Source organism: Lepisosteus platostomus, chromosome 19 (assembly GCF_059453375.1).
Source record: "Lepisosteus platostomus isolate fLepPlt1 chromosome 19, fLepPlt1.hap1, whole genome shotgun sequence".
NCBI classification, from domain to species: Eukaryota; Metazoa; Chordata; class Actinopteri; order Semionotiformes; family Lepisosteidae; genus Lepisosteus; species Lepisosteus platostomus.
Window position 1 is genome coordinate 19,552,593 of NC_142629.1, and position 20,433 is coordinate 19,573,025.

Genomic DNA, 20,433 nt, shown 5'->3' on the forward strand with positions numbered 1-20,433 from the left:
ACCAACGTTTGAACTGGGACACCGACCCCAAACCTTCCCTTGTTAATGCAAGGACCCAATAGTATCTTATCAGATGTCTGTTAGCTGAATTCAAATGAGCTTTGCGCTTTCACACTCCGCCGCCCCGCCGTGGAGAACAGCCTGCTGACAGCGCTCTGCCCTTGTTCCCCATCCTGCTTTGCGACAGCCGCGCTGCCCAATACCCGAGCAGCACCACGTCGGGGATCATCGCGCAACACACGCGTGTGCACGGCCGGGCCTTCGCTTGGTGGACTTTCACAAGTGACATTATTTAGATGCCCTTCTGTGTAACACCACTGCCAAGAGACGTTTATTTTTTTTTATATAAAAGCAGCTGCGTCCACATTTGATAACATATATTTTACACCCCCGGCCTTCAAGAGTATATTCCTCGTGTATCTTGGTTGGTTTTCGGACTGTGTGACGGGACGGGGGCAGGAGTCAAACGCAGTTGCTTGAGGAGTCAGTGCGTGCAGTCGATTTTGTCGGGCGGCCTGCGCCCCTGTGCGCGGCGCGCAGTTTGGCGACGCTCCCCGGGCCGGCGGCCGGAGCGGAAGCGCAGGGCGGACGTGGCGGCGAGCGGTTGCAGGACTTACCTGGCAGCAGCAGCAGCAGGGCGACGGAGGCGCAGGGTTCCCCGAGGGGCTGTGCGAGAGTCCTCCCCCTCCCCCGTGGGCCGGTGCCCGTGAGCGGAGCCGAGCCGAGTGTATAAATGCGAGGGACGGGGTAGCACGGCATGCCGCGGCGGGTGCGGGACTCTCTCCGGCAGGCGCTGACTCAGATGGCCCGCAGACCCGCTGTGCTGTGCGGCGCCGTCGTGCTGAGCTGCACCCTGGTCCTCGCCATCAGGCTCAGCTGCAGGTAACTTCTCCGCCCCCAGCAGCCTGGGGGGGTTGCGGGCCGAGAGGAGCCCCCGGCCGCCAGCGCGCAGACCCGAGTGTGATCACCCCCGTCCACGAACAGCACCTCTGGCACTTGATGATCTCCAGTCCAGCGTCATGTCGGGGGGTGGAATTATATGAAATGCTCGAGTCGAAGTACTTTCAGTCCGGCTCCGGGGGGAACAGTTTCGCCGTGTGTTTTTTTTAAATCTAGCTGACGTGTCCTTAGCAAAGGTTTCACCTGCGTTTCCCCCAGTTTCGGTTGAGCTTTTTTTGTTAAGAGATCCACCTAAAACACCGGCGAGGTCTGTGTCCCAGGGAAACGCTTGTGAACAGATCGATCAGTCGATCAGACCGCAGCGCACCTGAGCTCCGCTCTCCGGGCGGACGTGTCAGCTGCGCACTCGAGTAGTTTACATGCTTGATCTATGCTGCATTTTTCTTGGACATATTTTGATCGATGTTGGTTTTAATTTGAGGGCGTAAGTGATAAACGCAAAGTCTGTGAACGATCATTTGCAGGTCATATGTGAATTAAGTTGTTTTGTGACGGAAAAGTAGATTTTGCTGGTTTAGTCGAGCAGGTGTACTCCAGCGGACTGTATTTACAGTGCTGAGTGCGTTTTATACTAAAACATGAGATGCACATTAAGATAACTCTGAACTGATAGAAATCATGAAAATCTTCAAAACGTTTTGAACTGAACTTTTTTTACTGTGGTTTGCACATGCGGCAGTAGAAAGTCGAAGTCTGGATTTCATTTCGGTTTCACCAACCTTGACAAGAGTATGTGTAGGCGCAGTTAAACCTGCTTTGCGCATCGCCGCCTGCTCCCGGTCCGAGCGAGTTTCCCGAGGCGGACCTGTAGGCGAAGTTAGCCACGAGTGAAACTACTGGTAGGGACACGAAACTGGTCGCGACCGGGTCACGCCAGTGAGCAGTTCCCTCGGAACTGAGGGCTTGCTTGTGGTACCGGCTGGCTGCAGTCGTCATGCTACAAGTCCTTCAGCTGGCTGCCGGTGTCCGGCTCGCCTGCAGGAGAGCCCTTCTCTGCAATGCATTCACTCTCGGCTGTTGTCTCTCCCCCCTCCATGTGCTTCCCTTCCAGTCGCGCGAAAGCCGTGGTGGCGCCCGCGCCGCCGCCGTCCCGCTTCTTCTCGGCCGACGCGCCCGTGGCGGACCTGTTCCTGGGGCAGCTGGCGCAGGCGGAGCGGCTGCGCGCGGCGGCCGAGGTCTCGCTCGTGTGCTACTACGCGCCCTGGTGCGGCCGGAGCGTGTCGGCGCGCGCCGAGCTGGAGCGCGTGGCCCGGAGGCTCGCCGGACAGGTGCGAGAGCTGCCGGGACAGTTTCGTATGCGTTCGTCTCCTCTGTTGGAGCAGTAGTGTACTTTGGGCAGTCCCTGGCTGAAGGATCTGTGTGGCACCCCTGATTTCAGGGTGAATGTTCTGGTCAGACAGTTCAGCCATTCCAGCCTACAGACCAGAGCGCTTGCAGAGCAGCTTGGGGGAGGAGTTGTAGGCAGGTACAGGTCAGGAGGAGGGTTCTCGGGGCGCCCGAGCGCTGCCCGTGAGGACATTGAGGCCACCCCTCCCCACAGCCTGCGGTGTGGGAGCTGGGAAGATGAGTACCGGCCAGTCGCAGAAGAGAGCCTGCTGCAGTCTGCTGCAAATCTGAAACGGGGTGACAGTTCTCCTGGCAGCAGGACGGCGATCCACAGCACAAGGCCGAAGTTACCCCGAAGATAAGAAAGTGAATCTCCTTGACTGGCCCCAAGTCTGGCCGTAGGGGTTCTGTTGGCTCAGGCCGTGACTGTGATATATATATTGTGTATAATATAAATACATATAAAGGGTTTGACTAGGGTTCTGCCTTGAAGCTGCAGCAGCCCTTGTAGTTCGTCATGCCAGACTGGAGGAGCCCAGCAGATGCAGTGTAAATGCCAGGTTGAGAACAGGCCTGAGGTGGCCAAGCAAGGAGGTACGAAGGTCGACCTGCTGCAGCGCTGTTGACCACAAACACGTGGCGTTTAGTCACACCATCGCTGTCTTTCTGCCAGCAATCGGCACGGGTTCCTGAGCTGCTGAAGTGTAAGATGTTTTCCACACTAGTGTCTTGTTCTTGTAGACGTTTACTGATGGTTGTCGAAGGGAAGTTTGGAGCCCGCGAGGCCTGGAGGTCTGAGGCCGCACTCGCAGCTGAGACTCTGTGGTTTGGCCATTGCAGGTGCAGTTTGTGGCCGTCAACTGCTGGTGGAACCAGGGCAGGTGTCGGAAGCAGCACAACTTCTATCAGTACCCCGTGATACACCTGTACTACCAACGGTAAGAGGCCAGTGGAGCTGGTACAGCCTGCACGCTCCAGTTTGTGTGTGTTTTCGACACCAAGAAATAGCAGAACGAGATTCCTGGGTCAGCACTTGAGGGAACCAAGTGAGCTTAATGGGTTCAGTCACCTTCTTTCCAACCTTTTGCATGTCAGAGTAGTTTTCTTTTAAAACTGTAGAGGTGGCTGGTGCATAAATGATTAAATTAAACATGGAAAATGTTAGTCACCTTGGAGTCATGTGTAAGAAGTTGTAAATCTAGAATTTCTTGAACTTTTAGTTTTGTGAAGAGAAAAATGTAAACCAGGAAGTTTAGGCATTAAACCCACAGGAAACTACAACTTTGACAGTGCAGGTTTCTCTTATTTTTCTTTGCAAGCTCGATGAAGCTCTGCCAGATTCTAATCTGGCCTTAATTCTGATTAATAATATTCAATATTCAATGTGTATGCATAAAATGGGACATCACTGGAGGTCAGCTGATACTGTTTTAAGGTATGAACTGAGTTTCACTCAGTGTGAAATATTGCACAACCCTCGTGTGATTGGTGAGAATTTATCCATGTGATATTTGCTCCTTACCTCAGGGCATCCTTGTAATCTGATCTCAACAACCATTAGGTAGCTGTATAAACAAAATAATCCTACAATAAGACGTTAAATAGAATGAGTATATAATTTAAATGAATATATTGGCATAATTAAGAACACTAATGGATGTACATAATGCATAAAAACTAATTGTAATGAGTTCTATATATGCAATAATATCCACCTGGTGCAGATTTAACTTCTTCACAATTTATCATTGCACCACACTCAAAAGATAACAATACCCAGACATTTAAAACACACAGAATAAAAGGCAAAGATTGGCACAGGTGACTGGGATAAAAGAATCTGGATTGCTGCGTAGTAATCGGAATCACCTTTATTGGTCAAGTATGTAGGAGGAACTTACTCGGGTGTACTTGGTGCTGAAAAATCATTCTACGTATGCCATGTACCAACGAGAGACTAGACGTCAGTATGACTGTGCATAGAACTAGGGTTTCTGGTTAAACAAGAAGACAGCCCTAGGAAAGACGCTGTTCAAACACCGGTTGGTTCTGGTTTAAGAGGCCGGCAGTGTCTTGCCTGCTGCTTTGCTCTGGAGTTGTACACGTCATCAGTGGAGGAGAGGTGACAGCCAGTGGCCCTCCCTGCTGTGCAAACAGCACACCGCAGCTCTCTGGAGCGGGCAGACCCGTTCTAGAGGAGTCGGCATGCTCTTAATAATGGCTCTGTAAAACCGTATCGGAATTGGCTGAGAGACTCCAAGGTTGTTCAGTTGGCACAAGAAGTACATCTTCTGCTGTGCTTTCTTTGTGATACTGGCGATATCCATTTCCCATTCAAGGGAATTAGAGATCACAATATGTGTGAGGCATTGGTGGTTCAGTGGAAGACGTCTTTCCTGTTAAGTGAAATGCCTGGCCATTACCTGGCCCCATGGGGATACATTTTTTTTTGCCAGCACTTGGTCAACCTGCGGCTCACAACCAGCCCACTGGAGCTCAGCAGGTGTGGGCCAGGCCAGTCCCTGGATGGGAGACTGCTGAGAAAGCTAAGGCTGCTGCTGTAGATTGTTTTGCAAGACGTGCTGTATACTCAGAGCTGTTAGTGACTCAAAATACCTTGAAACGACCAGGAGAGGGGGCTGTTATTCTGCATGTAGAATGCCTGGGATGTTTCCAGGTGTGATTGGTTATTCCGCATGCGTTCTTCTCTCTGTGCAGGTTTGGGCCGATCGAGTACAGGGGCCCGCTTACAGCAGCCTACCTGGAGCAGTTCACACGCAGGGTGATGGCCCCTCTCGAGTACCTCCCCTCGCGAGACCGGCTGCAGGATTTCTTCTCCTATCATGAGGTCTTTTGTCTTGAATTACTTTTGCTTCCTAAGGGTGGGTTACTGCAACACCTGGGTGTTTATGTGCTTGACGTCTATGCATGAGTTGTATGTGCTTTTCCTTTTCAGAATTTACACATGGTCAGGTTTTGGTGCATTGAATTCAACGAAAAAGCCATTTTGTTGTTTCCATACCTTATTTAACCCTCAACATGCTGGAGTCAGGAGTTTTTCTGTACAGAAAACGGGGGTGGTGAGAAATCCTGTGCTCGGATGTCACAGTCATTAGTGAAACATTCATACAAGAGTGTTCATAGAGGCCTGCAGCTCTTAATAGGCTGAGTGATTTATAATACTTGATAATATGTTTTTTGTACTCATTTTTGTGAAGCAAGATTTTTTCCTGTGAAATAGCTGGCTGTGTTTTGTTCTAGATTGAGTAATCTAATCTGTGAATTAGGTTTGATTGAAATTAAAATTAGGTTTCAATGTGAGCGTATCTAGTGCGATGTAAAACTATTCGCCCCCTTCAAATGAAGGAAAGCGATACAACGTGCAGTTTAATCTCTCTGCAAATCTGGATGTAACAGAATCATTGAGAGCCTATTTCCCTATTCTAAAAACGCACCCTCAAGCAGGAAAAGGCCATCTTTAACTGAGGTATCTTACTCAGGAAATGCAAGTTCCCTAAAACACAGAATAGCAAGCACTCTCTAGCAGGGTACAGATACTTTGCTCCAGTCGGGTTCTGTCTGGATGATCATGAAGTTGGGGCTCTCGCCTGGCACAAGCTTCAAGTTTCAGCTCCTCCTGTCTTGTGGTCAGACTCCTCTCTCTTATTCTCTTCTCCTCCTCTCTTACCTTCTGATCTGATCTTATATGGTGTGTTTCTGGCCTGTTTATTGACACTGCCTCATCCACCCACAACTCCACTAAGGTAAACCAACTTGAGCTTTACGGTGTGCTTTGATCACAGACTCTGGACTCCCCTCATCTCTGCAAACATCCCCTCTGCTTGGAGCTGGCAGTTTGTACTGTGCTGGGTGTCACACTCTTTATCTAAACTCTTACAGACACTTCCTAGTCACCTATATCTGTAACAATACATTTCAACAGGGAACACCTTATTCTGAAGAACCCTGTTCGTCTGTTTATAATCTTGGAAGTATTCCTGTGTTTGAAGGTGGCTGAAACTAGGGCACAGCTCATTATTAATCGTGATGATAATCTCTCTTCTTTCCCCAGCCTGGCGTTGTTGGGTATTTTGAGTTCAACTCTTCACCTCAGCCTCCGGGATATATGGTATTTCTTGCCTCAGCTTTGCAGGCGCTGAAAAGGGGTGAGTTATTGCATGGATAAGACCTAAAACAAAAGAGCACCGTTTTTCACACACACTTTTGGAAACACACTTGGTATGTTTAATGGACAGGAATGTAAGCCAGTACTTACAATGCATGATGGCTTATGAAAATAAAATCCTTCACCTGAAATAATCTGTCAAGTTACATGTGAAACTGGAATTTGACTTTCTTAAACTGAGTGTCATTTATCATGCAGGTTCCTGTAAAAAATCTTGGCCAGCTTCATGTTCTTGTAACTCAGTTCTTCCTAATGAAAGAGATTATTATAGGCTGTGATGCCAAATATCATGTCTTTGTGGGGAATACCATATACAGTTGCAAAGGACTGAGTGGTTTTCAAAGTATACCTGACGTATGGCATGTGAATGTGAAAACTACCTTTGAGAGCAGCTTAGCTGTGGCAATGGTGGTGTTGAATGTAATAATTAAAAAAAAATGTTCTACCGTGTATTAATTCCGTAAAACATTTGCTTTCCTTCAGCTTAAATTTCAGTTGAAACAGACTCTGAGCACTTAACAAGAGTGAATTCAGGCTTTGGAATGACAAATTTGTGACCTCTATTTGAATATTTAAGAAGTTCAAATTCATTCAGTGGAAATTACTTTGGTCTCATGCATTTGTCACTTTTAAAAACATAAAATAGATGTTTTTGTGTGTTTCTCAAAGAATGTTTTATTTATGTTTACATCTTCAATATAATACATGACAATAGTGATAGGTACTCGAGTTTGTATTTGGATTTGTATTTGGATTAAACTTTTACACATCTTTCTTTTTTTCTAGTTCAACACGGAAAGGTAGCATGAAAATTGGTAATCTGTCAGTAAGAATTCGGGCAAAAGCGACTCAAACTTTACCAGAGAGTGGAAATTACCTTCCAAATTCCAGAATGTCTCACAATAAAGACTTAAACACTGTGGCTGCAGCATTTAGTGACAAAACAAGGACCTTCCAGTACAGTTTATGCCAGGATATTCTTGAGTGTCCTGTGCCAGTCAGCTCTAGTTTTGGAGTTTCATCAGCTTTAGTTGCTCTCGTATTCGTCAGGGTTCCTGTGTTTTCTGGATGGTTGATCTTCTAGTTTTGGCAGTTGCTCGTCTGATCGGAGTGCAGGCTGTTGGCAGAGGGTGAAGTCACGTGGCGATGAGGGGGGTTAAACAATCCGGTGAACTCTTCATTGCATTAGGAAGGGTGTAAGCGTGTTTAAACTGTATCAGCCAGACCTCTTAAATCATTCAATTGCAATGAAACATGAGAGAATGTTTTCAGCGTGAGGCTGGACCTGAGCTGGTGTTTTGGGAAGTGCTTCCTGACGGCCCGTCTCTCTGCAGATTTCCAGGGTGGTGTGCGCTTTGCTGTGATTACTAACAGGCAGGTGGCGGAAGCGATTCCTCTGCAAGACTTCGGAGCAGTCTACATGCGCCGGCACTCGAACACTTCTCTGGTAGGTCCCGGCCGCGTGCTGGTGAGCCCACAGTAGACTCGGCATTATGCTGCATCAGAACCGCTCATGTCTCAGGATAATTCTCTCTGAACAATGTGGCCCAGTCCCCTAAGCTCTGGGGTGTGATTTGGATACACTATCACAGGAAGTGCTGCCTTAACTTAACTAGCATTTTCTGTCGTATTGAGTTAAACTGACCTGTATTTAAAATGACAGGAAGACCCAAGATCATGGACTGTAGGAAGGCTGTGTGAAAAGCCATGTGTACTTGTGTATTTCACAACAGAAGTACGCATTTTAACAGGATTATATTTTGGATTCTGTTTTAGGTTAAATACAGATTGAGTATCCCACCTATACATCGACCTGTCCTTACGTAATGTTTTTTTTACCCGTTACCTGGACATAAAAATTCCCTGCAAATAAATCCCCTGGATGCAGAATTCCTTCTCAAAATGAGAAGAATAAAAATAGCCATTTCCAAGTAAAATTCTTACAGATTTCTCTTGTAATAACCAATATAACTGTATCCTGTAGAGCGCTGTGCTAGTTTTATGTAGGTACTGTACGGGTATGTTTGTGTCGTCCAGGTCTCTGCTTCTTGTTCGCCGGTGAATGTTTGTGATGTTCTTACCTCTCTAATTGCTAATTCTTTGCCACATAGCAGTGGGTGTGACGTTTAAAAATGTGCCGGTGTTAGGCTGTGCCTAAAAACAGATGTGTTCAAACAAGTGCAAAGATATAAATGTCCGAGTGATGGTGTCTGATTTTTCTCTGGATGAATCCGCCCCCACATGAGACTGACCAACACCGTCTTGTGGGCAGAACTCCTGACTGTAGTTGGTGGGGTCTGATCGCCTGGTTGTGTCTAGATATTCCCGCGTCACAAGCTGAACTTCACCTCGGAGAACGTTTGCCAGTGGGCCTTCGAGCACCGCGAGGGCCTCCTGCGCTGGCTGCGGCCTCACGGGGGGAAGAGCCGCCTGCTGGACGCGGAGCTGCAGAGGGGCGCAGCGCTGCTGGTCTTCCTGCCCTTCGACCCGCTGGCCGGGGCGCAGCCGCTGGTCCGCGAGGTGAGCGCCGGCGGGGACCGCCTGTCCTGGGAGACCCTGAGAGGGAAGCCTGGTGTTCCGTGCCTCCGTGTTAGCCCAGATGGATTCTGGGAAGGAAGACCCTTGCTTTGTGATGGAATTTCTTCTGTAGCATCTTAACATAAAAATCCATCATGTGGTTGAGGATCTGCACCCTTCAGAGTTATTTTCCACCTAATTACGTGGTGAAATTTGATCTTTTAATTAGATCGTGCATAAACGTGGGATTTTGTAGACTTTTTGAAACGGTTAAATTATTGCATACAGTAGATAAATCTAGATTTGTCAATAGACATTTCTAGTTTCTTCTTAATTTCCATAGCATTAAGTTTATTTCACCGTTTTCTGCGTTTCAATAGAATAGATTTTTTAACCTGCTATATGGACATGTTTAAGCTTTCATTCCACATCTGCCACTTTGATCAAACGGATAAATTGGGCATGTGATTATTTGCTTGCATTGTCTTTATGATAACTAACCTCCAAACCACAGTACCTTTTTCTTTTATCACATGTAGAAGTCACAGTTTCTGCTTGGGCAGGAGAAAGATGTGAAAATGAAGCGGTTTCTCATGATTGATGACAAAACTTTATCTAGGCTCCATTCTGGCAAAACATGATGTAAACACGAATCGCTATATTTGTAATTTGTTACCTGTCGGGACAAGCTAGTGTGCATGTCACAAGGCTCTTCGTTCACTTGCTTGTGTTTCAGCCCTCATTTTCTTGTGCTTTCTGGCTAGACCTCTGCCCTTGAGGGTGAAAAATGCAGATAAATGTCTAAATGAAGTGTCTTCACAAACACTGAGAAAGAGCACTGAAAATTAATTCTTAAAATGAAGGTAACAAAATGAAGGCGTTTCCTTTAGGATAGATATTTTCAAATGAATCTCCTGCCTACATTTGACATTCTGCTGTTCTAAAAATACTTTCCCTCAAGGGACAAAGTTCAGACTTCCTCTTCTGGGTGCAGTTTGTTCATTGTTGTGCTTCTGTTGAGAGACGTTTGACCTCAGCAGCTGTGCTGTGCAAGAATGCGCACTTCGCCTCTCCCTTCACGTGCAGCAATACACCTGGGATGTTTCTGTGGAATTTCTAGCCACGTTCCCTTCAGGCACAGATGCGTAGTTATGGCTTGACGTTTGTATGTGAAGGTCATGGTCTTGACATCCACAAGGAGAAGGTATAAATGAATCTGCTTACCTGCCTTAGCGGTTATATTGCAGCTTTATTGTAACTTTTTTTTGGCTTGTGTATAGTAATTGCAATAAGCATTTCCCACTTGTTTATTAAGCCTTAGTAAAAGGATGGAAAATGTTGACATCTGACAGGACCATTTTTCGGAAAACATTATTATACCGTAGCTTATAATGGAATTTTATTTATCTGCATTGCAGATGTGGTCACAGAGCACTGAGCAGCAGTGAGGTTGAATAGTAAGATGTAGTAATTTATATTTCTAAACTCGGACAGTAAAATACATCTGCAGTTAGATTACTATGTCCCTGCAAACACACAAACTATTTTAGATTAGGGTACCTACAGTTCCTGGGACTTGTAGTAACTTGTTCCAAATGGTTAATGGCTAAATGGTAACTAACCTCTGATAAATCAGCTCAGGGGTCCAGCTATTGTAATCAATGCCTGAATCTGAAAACGTGATGTCTGTGGTGATGGTTCCTAGGGAACTGAGAACTCATGGGTCTTAATTCTTATTAAATGTGAAGGCCGAAGTGACGCCACATGTTGTAACAATCTGAAAAACCTTGTGTACTATCAAAGAGAGAATGGAAACACTATATCCAGACAGCTGAAGCCATTTCATGTTTGGCCAGTGCTCTTAAGCCATGGCCTTGGCGTCATGATTCATGTCATTAATGTTTTTACAGATGGAACTAGAAAACGAAAGAAATGATTACTCTGCTGCTCCTTAATGATTAAGAAATGAAGTTGTTCTGCTCTGGGGAATTTTAACCCTGGCATCTCCAAAGTGTTCCTCGGACAGTGCTGCTCATAATCATCATTATAATATATGCAGGGTTTTGCTGCAGTCAGATTAAGAATTTAGGTAATGTAAATGTGATTGCAGCCCTGAACTATATAGCAGTACTCGGTATGTTAAGGAGCCCGAAACTGATATCTCTTATTTTAGAAATCACATTGATGTATCTCGCTAAACAGATGATTCATACTGGGGATTTCAGAATTTACCATGACTGTGTGCTCCTGAATCAATTAAAAAGCTGTTTTGTAATGGAGCTTGGCGTCTTTGGGAAGGAATTTCAGTCACCTGACTGCTGCTCTAATGGGTACAGATCTGCTGGTGTCTCAGATCTTGTGTTCTGGGCTCAGCCTTCATATGGAGTGTGAGTGTTCACCGTCCACATTGGGTCTCCAGGTACACTGGTGGGAGAACGCTGTCCAGGTTAGTTGGCCTCTCTGAATGGCCAGCTTTGTGCCCTTGTGTCAGTGTGCCTTCACTGGACTGGCGAGCTGTCCTGTGTGCTCTCCAACGCTGCGCCCTGCGCCAGCTCCATTAGGGTTCGGCTCTCTGGATGTGGGAAATGGGGGAATATTGAAAGATTAGAAATGGAAATTGAAAGAATCTGAATAAATCTGTAGCTTGTAGTGTGCTGAATATTAGGGAATGTATCAAATTTATTAAGCTTATGACTTAATTCGAAGTGATGTGTATCAGTAAGAGTTGAAGTGAGGTTTATGGATTGTTGCTTTGTTTCTCTTTGTCAGGTAGCAGACGTTGCTACCAGATACCACAGCTGCGAGAGGAGTCAGCAGGCGGAGAGTGGCGAGCAGACGGGGAACGTGAACGAGCAGTGGCTGTGGAGCAGGAGGACGCCGCTCTTTGAGCAGCTCTGCTGCAACACTGTGGTCCTTCCGCAGTCGCACTCGATCTCCAGGACTCACAATGTCTGCGAGCTCTGTATCAACCAGTCCGCTGGGGTTGAGCCCAGCGAAGTCCAGGCCCCTCGCTGCAGCTTCCATGAGATGGAGGCTGCCATGGACTCCTTCTACCTCAAAGAGCGCACCTTTGTGCATTTGGTCTCCAGGAACACTGAGTGTAGCAACATACAGAGCACATACAGTCCTTTTAGTTACTACACTGCCTGCTGTAAAACATTGAATGAAGGCCGTGCTGATTTGGATAACCTCTCTGAGCCACCTTCCCTCCCTTCCTCCAGTTTCACATCCTCAACACAGCTGCAGGACGAACCCAGGACTCTGCAGAACATGTTTGCTCATGCGGAGAGCAGCAGTTCTGCTGTGAACCACCATTTCCTCAATGGCGGCATCACAGGGCTTAAGTGCAGGACTAATAAGACGCTTGGGTTTTACATGTTGGATTCTCATTTGCACTGGAAATTTGCAGTCAGGCTGGGTGCACCTGAAAATGGGACCACAAAGGTGTTCACCACAATTGTGAACGTCTTGGATGAGGTCCATTATGTCCTGGATCACAGTGAATTTTTAAAAGATGCACTAGGTAAGTATACAGTTCTCTAGCTTTGCTGCTTTGTCATTAGACATCTAAAGCTTAAATCAGTGACCACCCCTGTTACAAAAAAAGTTCAAGTATTGTGTAGCAAGTTGAGTGTGTTATGCACCACCATTGCTCGCAAGTAGCTGTTGGAAAACAGAACACTATAGAATCACATTTATTCAGCTCCATTTTTGTGCTTTTGACATCTTCAAGACTGGAAATGCCTTCTTCTCTTGTTCCCACTGACATGTCCATTGACTTTTCTTCCGATATTTACTATTTGTCTTAGACAGGCAGCCCTCCATTGATTCTTAAAGTCTCTAGGGGTCTGGACAGGCATGGCGTGCCTTCAATAGCAATATTGTAAAGTTGTTCTCTTCATCTGTGCAACTATAAAATGTCAAAACATTCAAGAAAAGAGTTCTTAAGAGTTAGTTGTATACGGTGTCTACAAACCTGCATACAGTACATTCAAAATGGATACATTTAGTAACCTAACAACCCCGCCCCAAAAACTGCTTCTAACGTTGACTGGTTTATAAGTAGAAGAGGACTGTCATAAGCACAGTCCTGTTCAATAGCCTGCATTGGGTCAGATGAAGTAAGGTGATGTGTGCAGCTTTCTCAGTCGTAATGTACTGAGAGGAATTAGAAATGCAATAAAATCAAATTTTACTAAACTAGCACACAAAATCCAGCTTGATTTTTCACATAGAAAAAATGACTCGCAGTGCAGTGGCGTGTAAAATGTTAATGCTCAAATAGGTGATCTAATCTAACAGTGGACCAAAGGAGTCAGATTTATTTCAGTGCGTGAGTAACTGTTTCACGTCCTAGCAGTGCTCGGGCCTGTGCCGTGCGAGATCACGGAGATCACTAATCTCAGCGTGCACCCGTGGCCAGTGCGTCACACCCACAGTGTGGCACAAAATTAGGAGGAGTGGGCGGGGTGAGAACATGGTCTGCAGTCAATACATACTGCCCGTTCTCTCCCTCCTTACCGTGCTGTTGCTGCGCGTGTTACCCGCGGGCTGGCGGGTGTGGTGAGCCCTTCATCCTGGATCACCACGGGCTGCGGAGCAGAGCCAGTCCCAGAGTTGCCTTGCCTGGATAAACCGGTCTTATCTGTGGTTCTCCAGGCCTCTGGCTACAGATATAGTTAAGTGAGGCACACCAGAGTGTCTGGTGGAAGTTCCTGCCCTCGGCTTCCCAATGGGCTGTTCGGATCCAGCTTGTGGCAGTGGTGGCACTGCAGCTCAGCCAGGATGAGGCTACAGGACGACTAGCTTGACGTGCCTGTGGTGTATTAACTCATGGATGTCACATTTCTACAGCCGCAAAGAATTCTGCATACAACATGCGTAAAATTGTCCTTGTTCTGTATTTCAGAAAACTTCATAAGAAACTACAGCATCCTGTACAGTCCATTGAAGAGGTATCTGGTTGGGGAGTCTGTACCAAGATCTTCAAATTCTTTAATTAATGAAGTAACGACCCAGAGCTTCAACAGCCAAGTAATGGATCCTGAAAAGGTCATTTATAATTCTTTATCCTGCAGTAAAAGAACTACCAGGAGGTTGCTAGTCAGCAAGTTGTTTTGTAAATCTGTACATGGCGTTCTTTATAAATCTGAGGTGGAGATTGATTTCCAATGCCTTAACATCCTCGCGTGTAATACAGACAGTGGGACATGTTAATTGTGCGCGGTGGAGCTGGAGTGTGTTGCAGTGCAGTATGCATGAGGACCATGTGTCTCCTAATGCAGTCATTCTGAGATAGGCCCTACAGCTTTTATCAAAAAGAAAATGATTCATTATTGTGGCCTTCAGGTACAACCATTGGGTTTTCTCTTTTAGTAGATTTAAACGGTTTTAAAGAGAGAACCTTCATTTGGTGATTTTTATCCCCCCTGGTGAGCTTGCAGAAAAGACAGTTCATTGCCAGCAACTAAAGCTGCATGCTGTATTGTTGTGCATTTCATAAATAAAATTTGATTGATTGATTGAGAGAGCTCAGTTGCTGGTTGAGGATGCTGGCAAACGTTAACGTCTGTATGTTGAGGATGCTTTTTCCTTAAATGGTCTTGGAGTGGTTTGCCTATGTCGGGGCGTTATCGACAGCTGTCATTCCACCCGATGATCATCGCAGGACTGCGTTATCCTGGGCAGTAGATTGTAGTGGTTTACAGCCCTGGTCCTGAGAGAACTGCTGCGTCTTCTGGCGTTCTGCAGCTGGACTGTACTGCCACAACAAGTCCCTAAATCGCTCAGTGCCAGAACAAGGCAACCTTGAAATCCATTCTACGTTTCACAGGGACCCAGTGAAAGTTAGACTGGGCAGGATTTATGAGATGATAAACATTACTAACCTCATGAACTCCAGAATTAAGAATATTTGAAGCTGTTTACAGTAATGATATTAGTATTAATGCCTTACCTAATTAGGTGTTTGATCTTTTACAAAGTGAAGGTGTTGACCCTTTATCATCTGTGATACAGGCTGGCATTCTCTTTAAGCAGGAGAGTTAAGGTCCTAATATACACCAGCTGAAATCACTCAGATCAGGATGTGACTAAATTGCTCAGTAAAGGTCAGCACGTTTTGAAGAAAGGTGAGAAAGATATAGCAACAAGTGACGCAAGAATATTAAACATGATGTTAATAGCCAGCACGAACAATTTCTGTCAGAGCTGGAATGATGGCCAGCAGTGGTGCTCCAGCCCAGGGTTTTAGATTTCTTTCTGGAATAAAAGACAAGATCAATTCCATCACCTGAAAGACACTGCCTGCTGTGGAGGGTGCACGTGAAATAACTATACAGTATATAATTGTGTGCAGCACATATTTACACCTCGATTACAGTGACCATGGAGCTGTCTTGCTCTCTCTCTCCCAGTGCCACTTGTTTAGCACTGTTAAAAAGAAGACTCTTAATTTGATGGCTGTTATTATTTTCAACAGAACTTTCTGCATGTGGTTTCACTGCCCACATGGTTCAAGACTGTGAAAGTGTAAACGTTGGGGAGGCTTTTCCCAAAGGAATTATTGGAATAGAGTTGGTTTAGGGACTGTACGTTGGAGTGAATGTGTTTCACCTGTAGCTTGTCGGGTAGAGAGTCCCATCAGAAGTCCAGGTTATTGTCAGAGACTGTTGGTTAAATGCTGTGAAAATATATAGGAAAGGTGATATATAGTATACAAGTGTTTATGAAGAAAATGGCCTCTAGGCCCCCTTGGATTGTTTTATGCCATTTGAGTGCACTAAGAGGGATTGTCATTTTCTCTCTGTCACACCTGTACCTTCTTACTGTTATCAGATGGCAGGTGATTGAATCACATAATGCTACTGATGGTGTGACCGCTGTCTCAGGAGCCTCCTCATTCATGGTTTTCCACAAGCCAAGAGTGATTCATTTCTCTGCACTGCAGCACCATACCCGTGTTATTAAAGAAGCAGTGCCTTTACTCGGACCTGTGGAGGCTGTTCAATACTCTCTCTTGGTATTTTCCTTTCCTCTGTGCAAGATCAGTTAAATTCTACATCACTTTTAGAGTCTTGCAACTAATATTTTTTTAATTGGTTTTGACGGCAAATTTTTAATGAATGAGTAGGAGTAAGGAATTGTTATTAGTGTTCTACATGTCTGCCACAGTGTTAACAGTTGGCTTTCCTCTGTCAATACCTGCAGTTTCAATCAGATCTAATATGGGAAAAATGAACAATGTAGTTTGTATCTTTAAATTATACACCCAAATATCAAACCTTGAAGCCTAGTGACACAAAATCCGAAAAAATACTGATCCACTGTCTGGATCATTAAGATCTGGTTGTATCGTACCTATTGCAGATCACAAATTAAAGATGGGTTAAATACTGTATAGGACGTTCTACTGTAAAACCATTTTATTGGACTTGTGACTTAAAAAATAGAAATACATCTATATGAATATAGATTTTCCTTAGTATTGTTTTTAAACTTCTGTGTGTAACAACTATCTGTACACTGTATTGCTTACCTGGTTTCTAGGAGACCTACAGTAAGTCATGATCAGCATCCTGTTGTTGGCTTTAAAACTAAGAACAAAATTGCCTTTCTTTTACAGTTACTTATAAAATAAGCAGGTTGATATTGTACCCTACCAAAAAGCAAACTCAGTATGTCTAGTACCATTGTTACTATGTGAACATCTCTGATGTCTGCCACCTGACGTCCCACGGCTATCTCCGTAATCAGGAAGTCTGTAGTAGTGGTTCTGTTCTCCTGTTTTGCTCATAGACCTTTTTTTGTTACACTTTGCAATTCTATAAGTGTTAAATTATACATATTATATTGTGAGGAGTAGGGTCTATATTTTTTTCTGTACCTCATGATGCCATTTCTTTAACACAAGTTTCATACAGAATAACAATTAAATTTTCGATTTTATTTATTATCTTATGTACTTTCTCTTGGAACAGGGCTTCTGAGTCCTGATCTTTTTGACTCTAGTGTTTGCTGGCAGTCTTTCCAAATGAGCTCTCTAAGTAGGAACAATCATTTAAAGATACATTAAACGGCTCTTTGAAATCCAAATTTATTTGGGATGAAAACAGGCAGATTTTGTGGTCATCTAAATGAAAAACTGAATGGGTCTTAAACCCTAAACCAAAACGTTTGAGATTCTGGGTAAGGTAGAAAGTTTTTCAAAACATCTTTAAACCAAAGATATTTTGCAGAATATTTCATTGTCACATGTGGTTTCCGGTTTATTTTTTCCAGGATGTACTGCTGTTTTATTACACGCAGTGGTGTGGATTTTGCACTGTTCTCAACCACGTCATCATTCAGCTTGCCCGTTTCTTCCAGGGAAATCAGAAGATGGCTGTCTGCAGGTGAGAGGTTTGGGCCGTTCAGTTGCTGTCTCACATTAATCAAGTTTATTTGAGATTGTGCAAGTGAGCAGGGTCGTGGGCTGCAGCCCAGGGGCACAGGGGTCAGCACTGCTGGAGCGTCAGGGTGCTGGGTGCAGTTCCAGCCCTGGGGTGCTGTCTCCGTGGAGTTGGCATGTTCTCCCCATGTCCATGTGGGTTTCCGCCGCCTCATTGCTCTTTGGGAATTTTGGCCCTGGTGTGTGTGTGTCTCCTGTGATGGACTGGCCCTGGTGTGTGTGTGTGTGTGTCTCCTGTGATGGACTGGCCCTGGTGTGAGTGTGTGTGTGTCTCCTGTGATGGACTGGCCCTGGTGTGTGTGTGTCTCCTGTGATGGACTGGCCCTGGTGTGAGTGTGTGTGTGTCTCCTGTGATGGACTGGCCCTGGTGTGAGTGTGTGTGTCTCCTGTGATGGACTTGGAATTGTCCTGACACCTTTTTTCCATGTCCTGATAAGTCAGCCATTATTATAATTGGCAACACTGGATTTTGGGATAATAACCTTCTTGTCTGTACTTGTTTACTTTTTTTAGAATTAATGCTGCCAAAAACGACCTTCCATGGGAATATATGGTAGACCGATTTCCAGCACTACTGTTCTTCCCTAGAGACAGGTAAGAATCCACTTAGTCACGGTCGTTTAATTGTAGCACAGTGTGCTGTGCTTTGCCGTCTTCTGGTGTCTAAACATAGCAGCTTTGACATAAACTACTTACGATTCTGAAAGAGTGCGTGAGTGTAGCTTTTATTTCTTGGATATTGTGATGCTAAGTGGCTCAGCCTTCACTTCAGGGCACAAAGTGGGCGTGTGCTCAGTGTCTGATGTCAGCGACGTGACCATCTCAGCCTCCTGAGGGATTGTCCCACTCTTTCCCAATCGCAGACGCTCTCCTCCGAGAGGTGCTCTGTGCTGCGGCGGGACACGAGGCGTTTCGTCCTGTGCTCTTTCCTTCTCTTCATCTGAGCTCTTACACTCTCGACTACCTCCGAGCCCTCGGCTCTCTGGCTCTGACTGGTCCTGTACTATGGACGCGTCCCTGCCTTCAACTTCTGCCATTTTGGATAGCACTGACCTCAAGGTCGTTAGTCCATGACTTCTGTATGCTTTATGAAGGGAGTGGGACAGAATCCATGTGGACCATGTGTCCACAAACAAGAGAACGTTAAATCCGCCCAACTTACAAAGTTCAAACAATCACTTTTCTTCACTGCTGACATTGGTCAGCATCGCTGCCTCGCAGAGCTGGACCCTAGGTTCAGCACCAGACCTGGGGCGCTGTCTCGGTGGAGTTTGTATGCTCTTCCCGTGCTGGCCTGGCTGTGTGCCCTGAGAAGGACTCGCGTCCCGTCCAGGGGGGATCATGTCTTCTGCCCATTTCCTGCTGTGATAGGTGCTGACCTGCATTGGAGAAGGCGGTTAGAAATGGGGGGGGGATGTCAGTCAGGTTCCCCACACTTCGTCATGTGTTGACTTCATCTCTGCAGGATACATGCCACATTTTTCGTTAACTGCTTCTGCTCAACTCTGAGGGTTTTGTAGTCATCCTATTTGAAGCAAGATCCCCGTGTTGCCATATGGTTGCATTGTCCTTAGAATGATACACAGCAGGTTTGGTGTTAAATAATCAAACATTCCTTAAACAGGAGAATTTTGCACAAGAGGCAGCCTTTGTCTGGCCAGATGGTTCACTCTGGATGGGAAGAAGTATTCGAACAACTTCAGTTATTCATGGTCAGCCAGGTTTTGATTCAGATGTGTGTTAACAGCCGCTCAAGCAGCAGCTGCCTGAGACAGGAGGGAACTGGCTCTGCAGGAATGACAGCTTGTGTGATAATGGCACGATCACTACAATGACAATTTGGAGTTGAGTGGCTAAACAGCTTTGAATTGGTAGGAGTTAATGTTGTGAACTAGTCATTGACAAAGGTCTTGCAACCCTATGGGATTACAAAGGTAGGTTTCTGCATTTTTACACATAGTCATTTCATAAGTCAAGCCTGTTGGTCAAATCTGTGAAGTTTGGAGTTAATTGGCTGAGTTTTTTTGCTGGAGTGGTGGGGCCATGCTGCAGGCATAAAAATGAACATTTTTGCTGCTTGTAAGTGTGAGGTAGGTCCGGGGGCCGTGTAGCCTTGTCCTGCAGGATGGTAAATCATTAGCTAACCACCTCTCCTGAGCAGCACCCGCTCTGGACTGGTTAGAGGAGGCACCAACACGAGCTCTCATCCACACAGCACCAGACTGACTCCTGCTTGGGCCAAGTAAGCTTTCAAGTAAAGAAAAACAGTACATGACGGTTTCGTTTTATAGCCGATTAGCACTGATCGCCTGCTTTCTTCATTATTTCCTGAAGGAAGCACGCGAGTGTGAAATTCCCCGATCTTCCCTTCACCCTGCCCAACCTCGTGCGTTTCGTCCTGCGGCACTCGGGCCCGGGGGCTCCTGCAGGGGGGCCGGAGGGCCGCCTGCGCCTGGCCCGCGCCCGGCTCGCGCGGCAGCTGGCCCGGCTCGCGCGGGAGAGGCGGCGGCTGTCCCTGCACGCGCGCGCCCGGGCCCTGGACGAGCTGTACCGGGAGAAGAGCCGGCAGCTGCAGGACACCCTGCGGAAACTGCAGGCCCTGGCCGGCGTCTCCCAGAGCCTCCTCCCGGCTCCCGCCGCGCAGACACACGCTCCAGACTCCCAGCAGCCCGACAGCGCGCGGGCCGAGAGCTGAGCAGGCCCTGGCCAGATCCATGTCTGTTCGGGAAGTATTTGATGGTCCCTTTTGAATGTCTGAGAAATATTTAATATGATCTATTTTTACAAGAATCCTTAGCAATCACTTAATGTGTTCTGATTTAAGTATTCAGGTATGAAGAAAAAATGCTGCATTTGTTTACACTTTGATATTGCACATTTGTACTAATTAAACTGGTTAGTTTACACTGCATTTGAAGCATTTATATTTCTTCGCAGTGATGTCTTTATAAGGCTTTAAAATGGTGGATCTACTAATCCTGTTAGGACTATTTAA

General features: G+C 46.0%; 1 protein-coding gene and 1 long non-coding RNA gene across 2 annotated transcripts in view; one reads left to right on the plus strand and one right to left on the minus strand.

Moving 5' to 3' along the window:
• Positions 1-740, minus strand: part of LOC148645374 (uncharacterized) — a 12,931-nt gene extending 12,191 nt beyond the window's left edge. The window contains exon 1 of the long non-coding RNA XR_015928248.1: positions 618-740. This is a non-coding gene — a long non-coding RNA (uncharacterized LOC148645374). The remainder of the gene's footprint in view (positions 1-617) is intronic.
• txndc11 (thioredoxin domain containing 11) lies at positions 259-20,349 on the plus strand. Its single transcript, XM_088612288.1, has 12 exons — positions 259-882; positions 2,012-2,228; positions 3,127-3,224; positions 5,005-5,134; positions 6,359-6,452; positions 7,807-7,919; positions 8,792-8,992; positions 11,759-12,512; positions 13,899-14,041; positions 17,270-17,382; positions 17,952-18,032; positions 19,773-20,349. The coding sequence occupies exons 1-12, from the start codon at positions 758-760 to the stop codon at positions 20,131-20,133; spliced, it is 2,430 nt and encodes an 809-aa protein (XP_088468414.1). The 5' UTR covers positions 259-757; the 3' UTR covers positions 20,134-20,349.
• Positions 20,350-20,433: the final 84 nt, after the last annotated feature.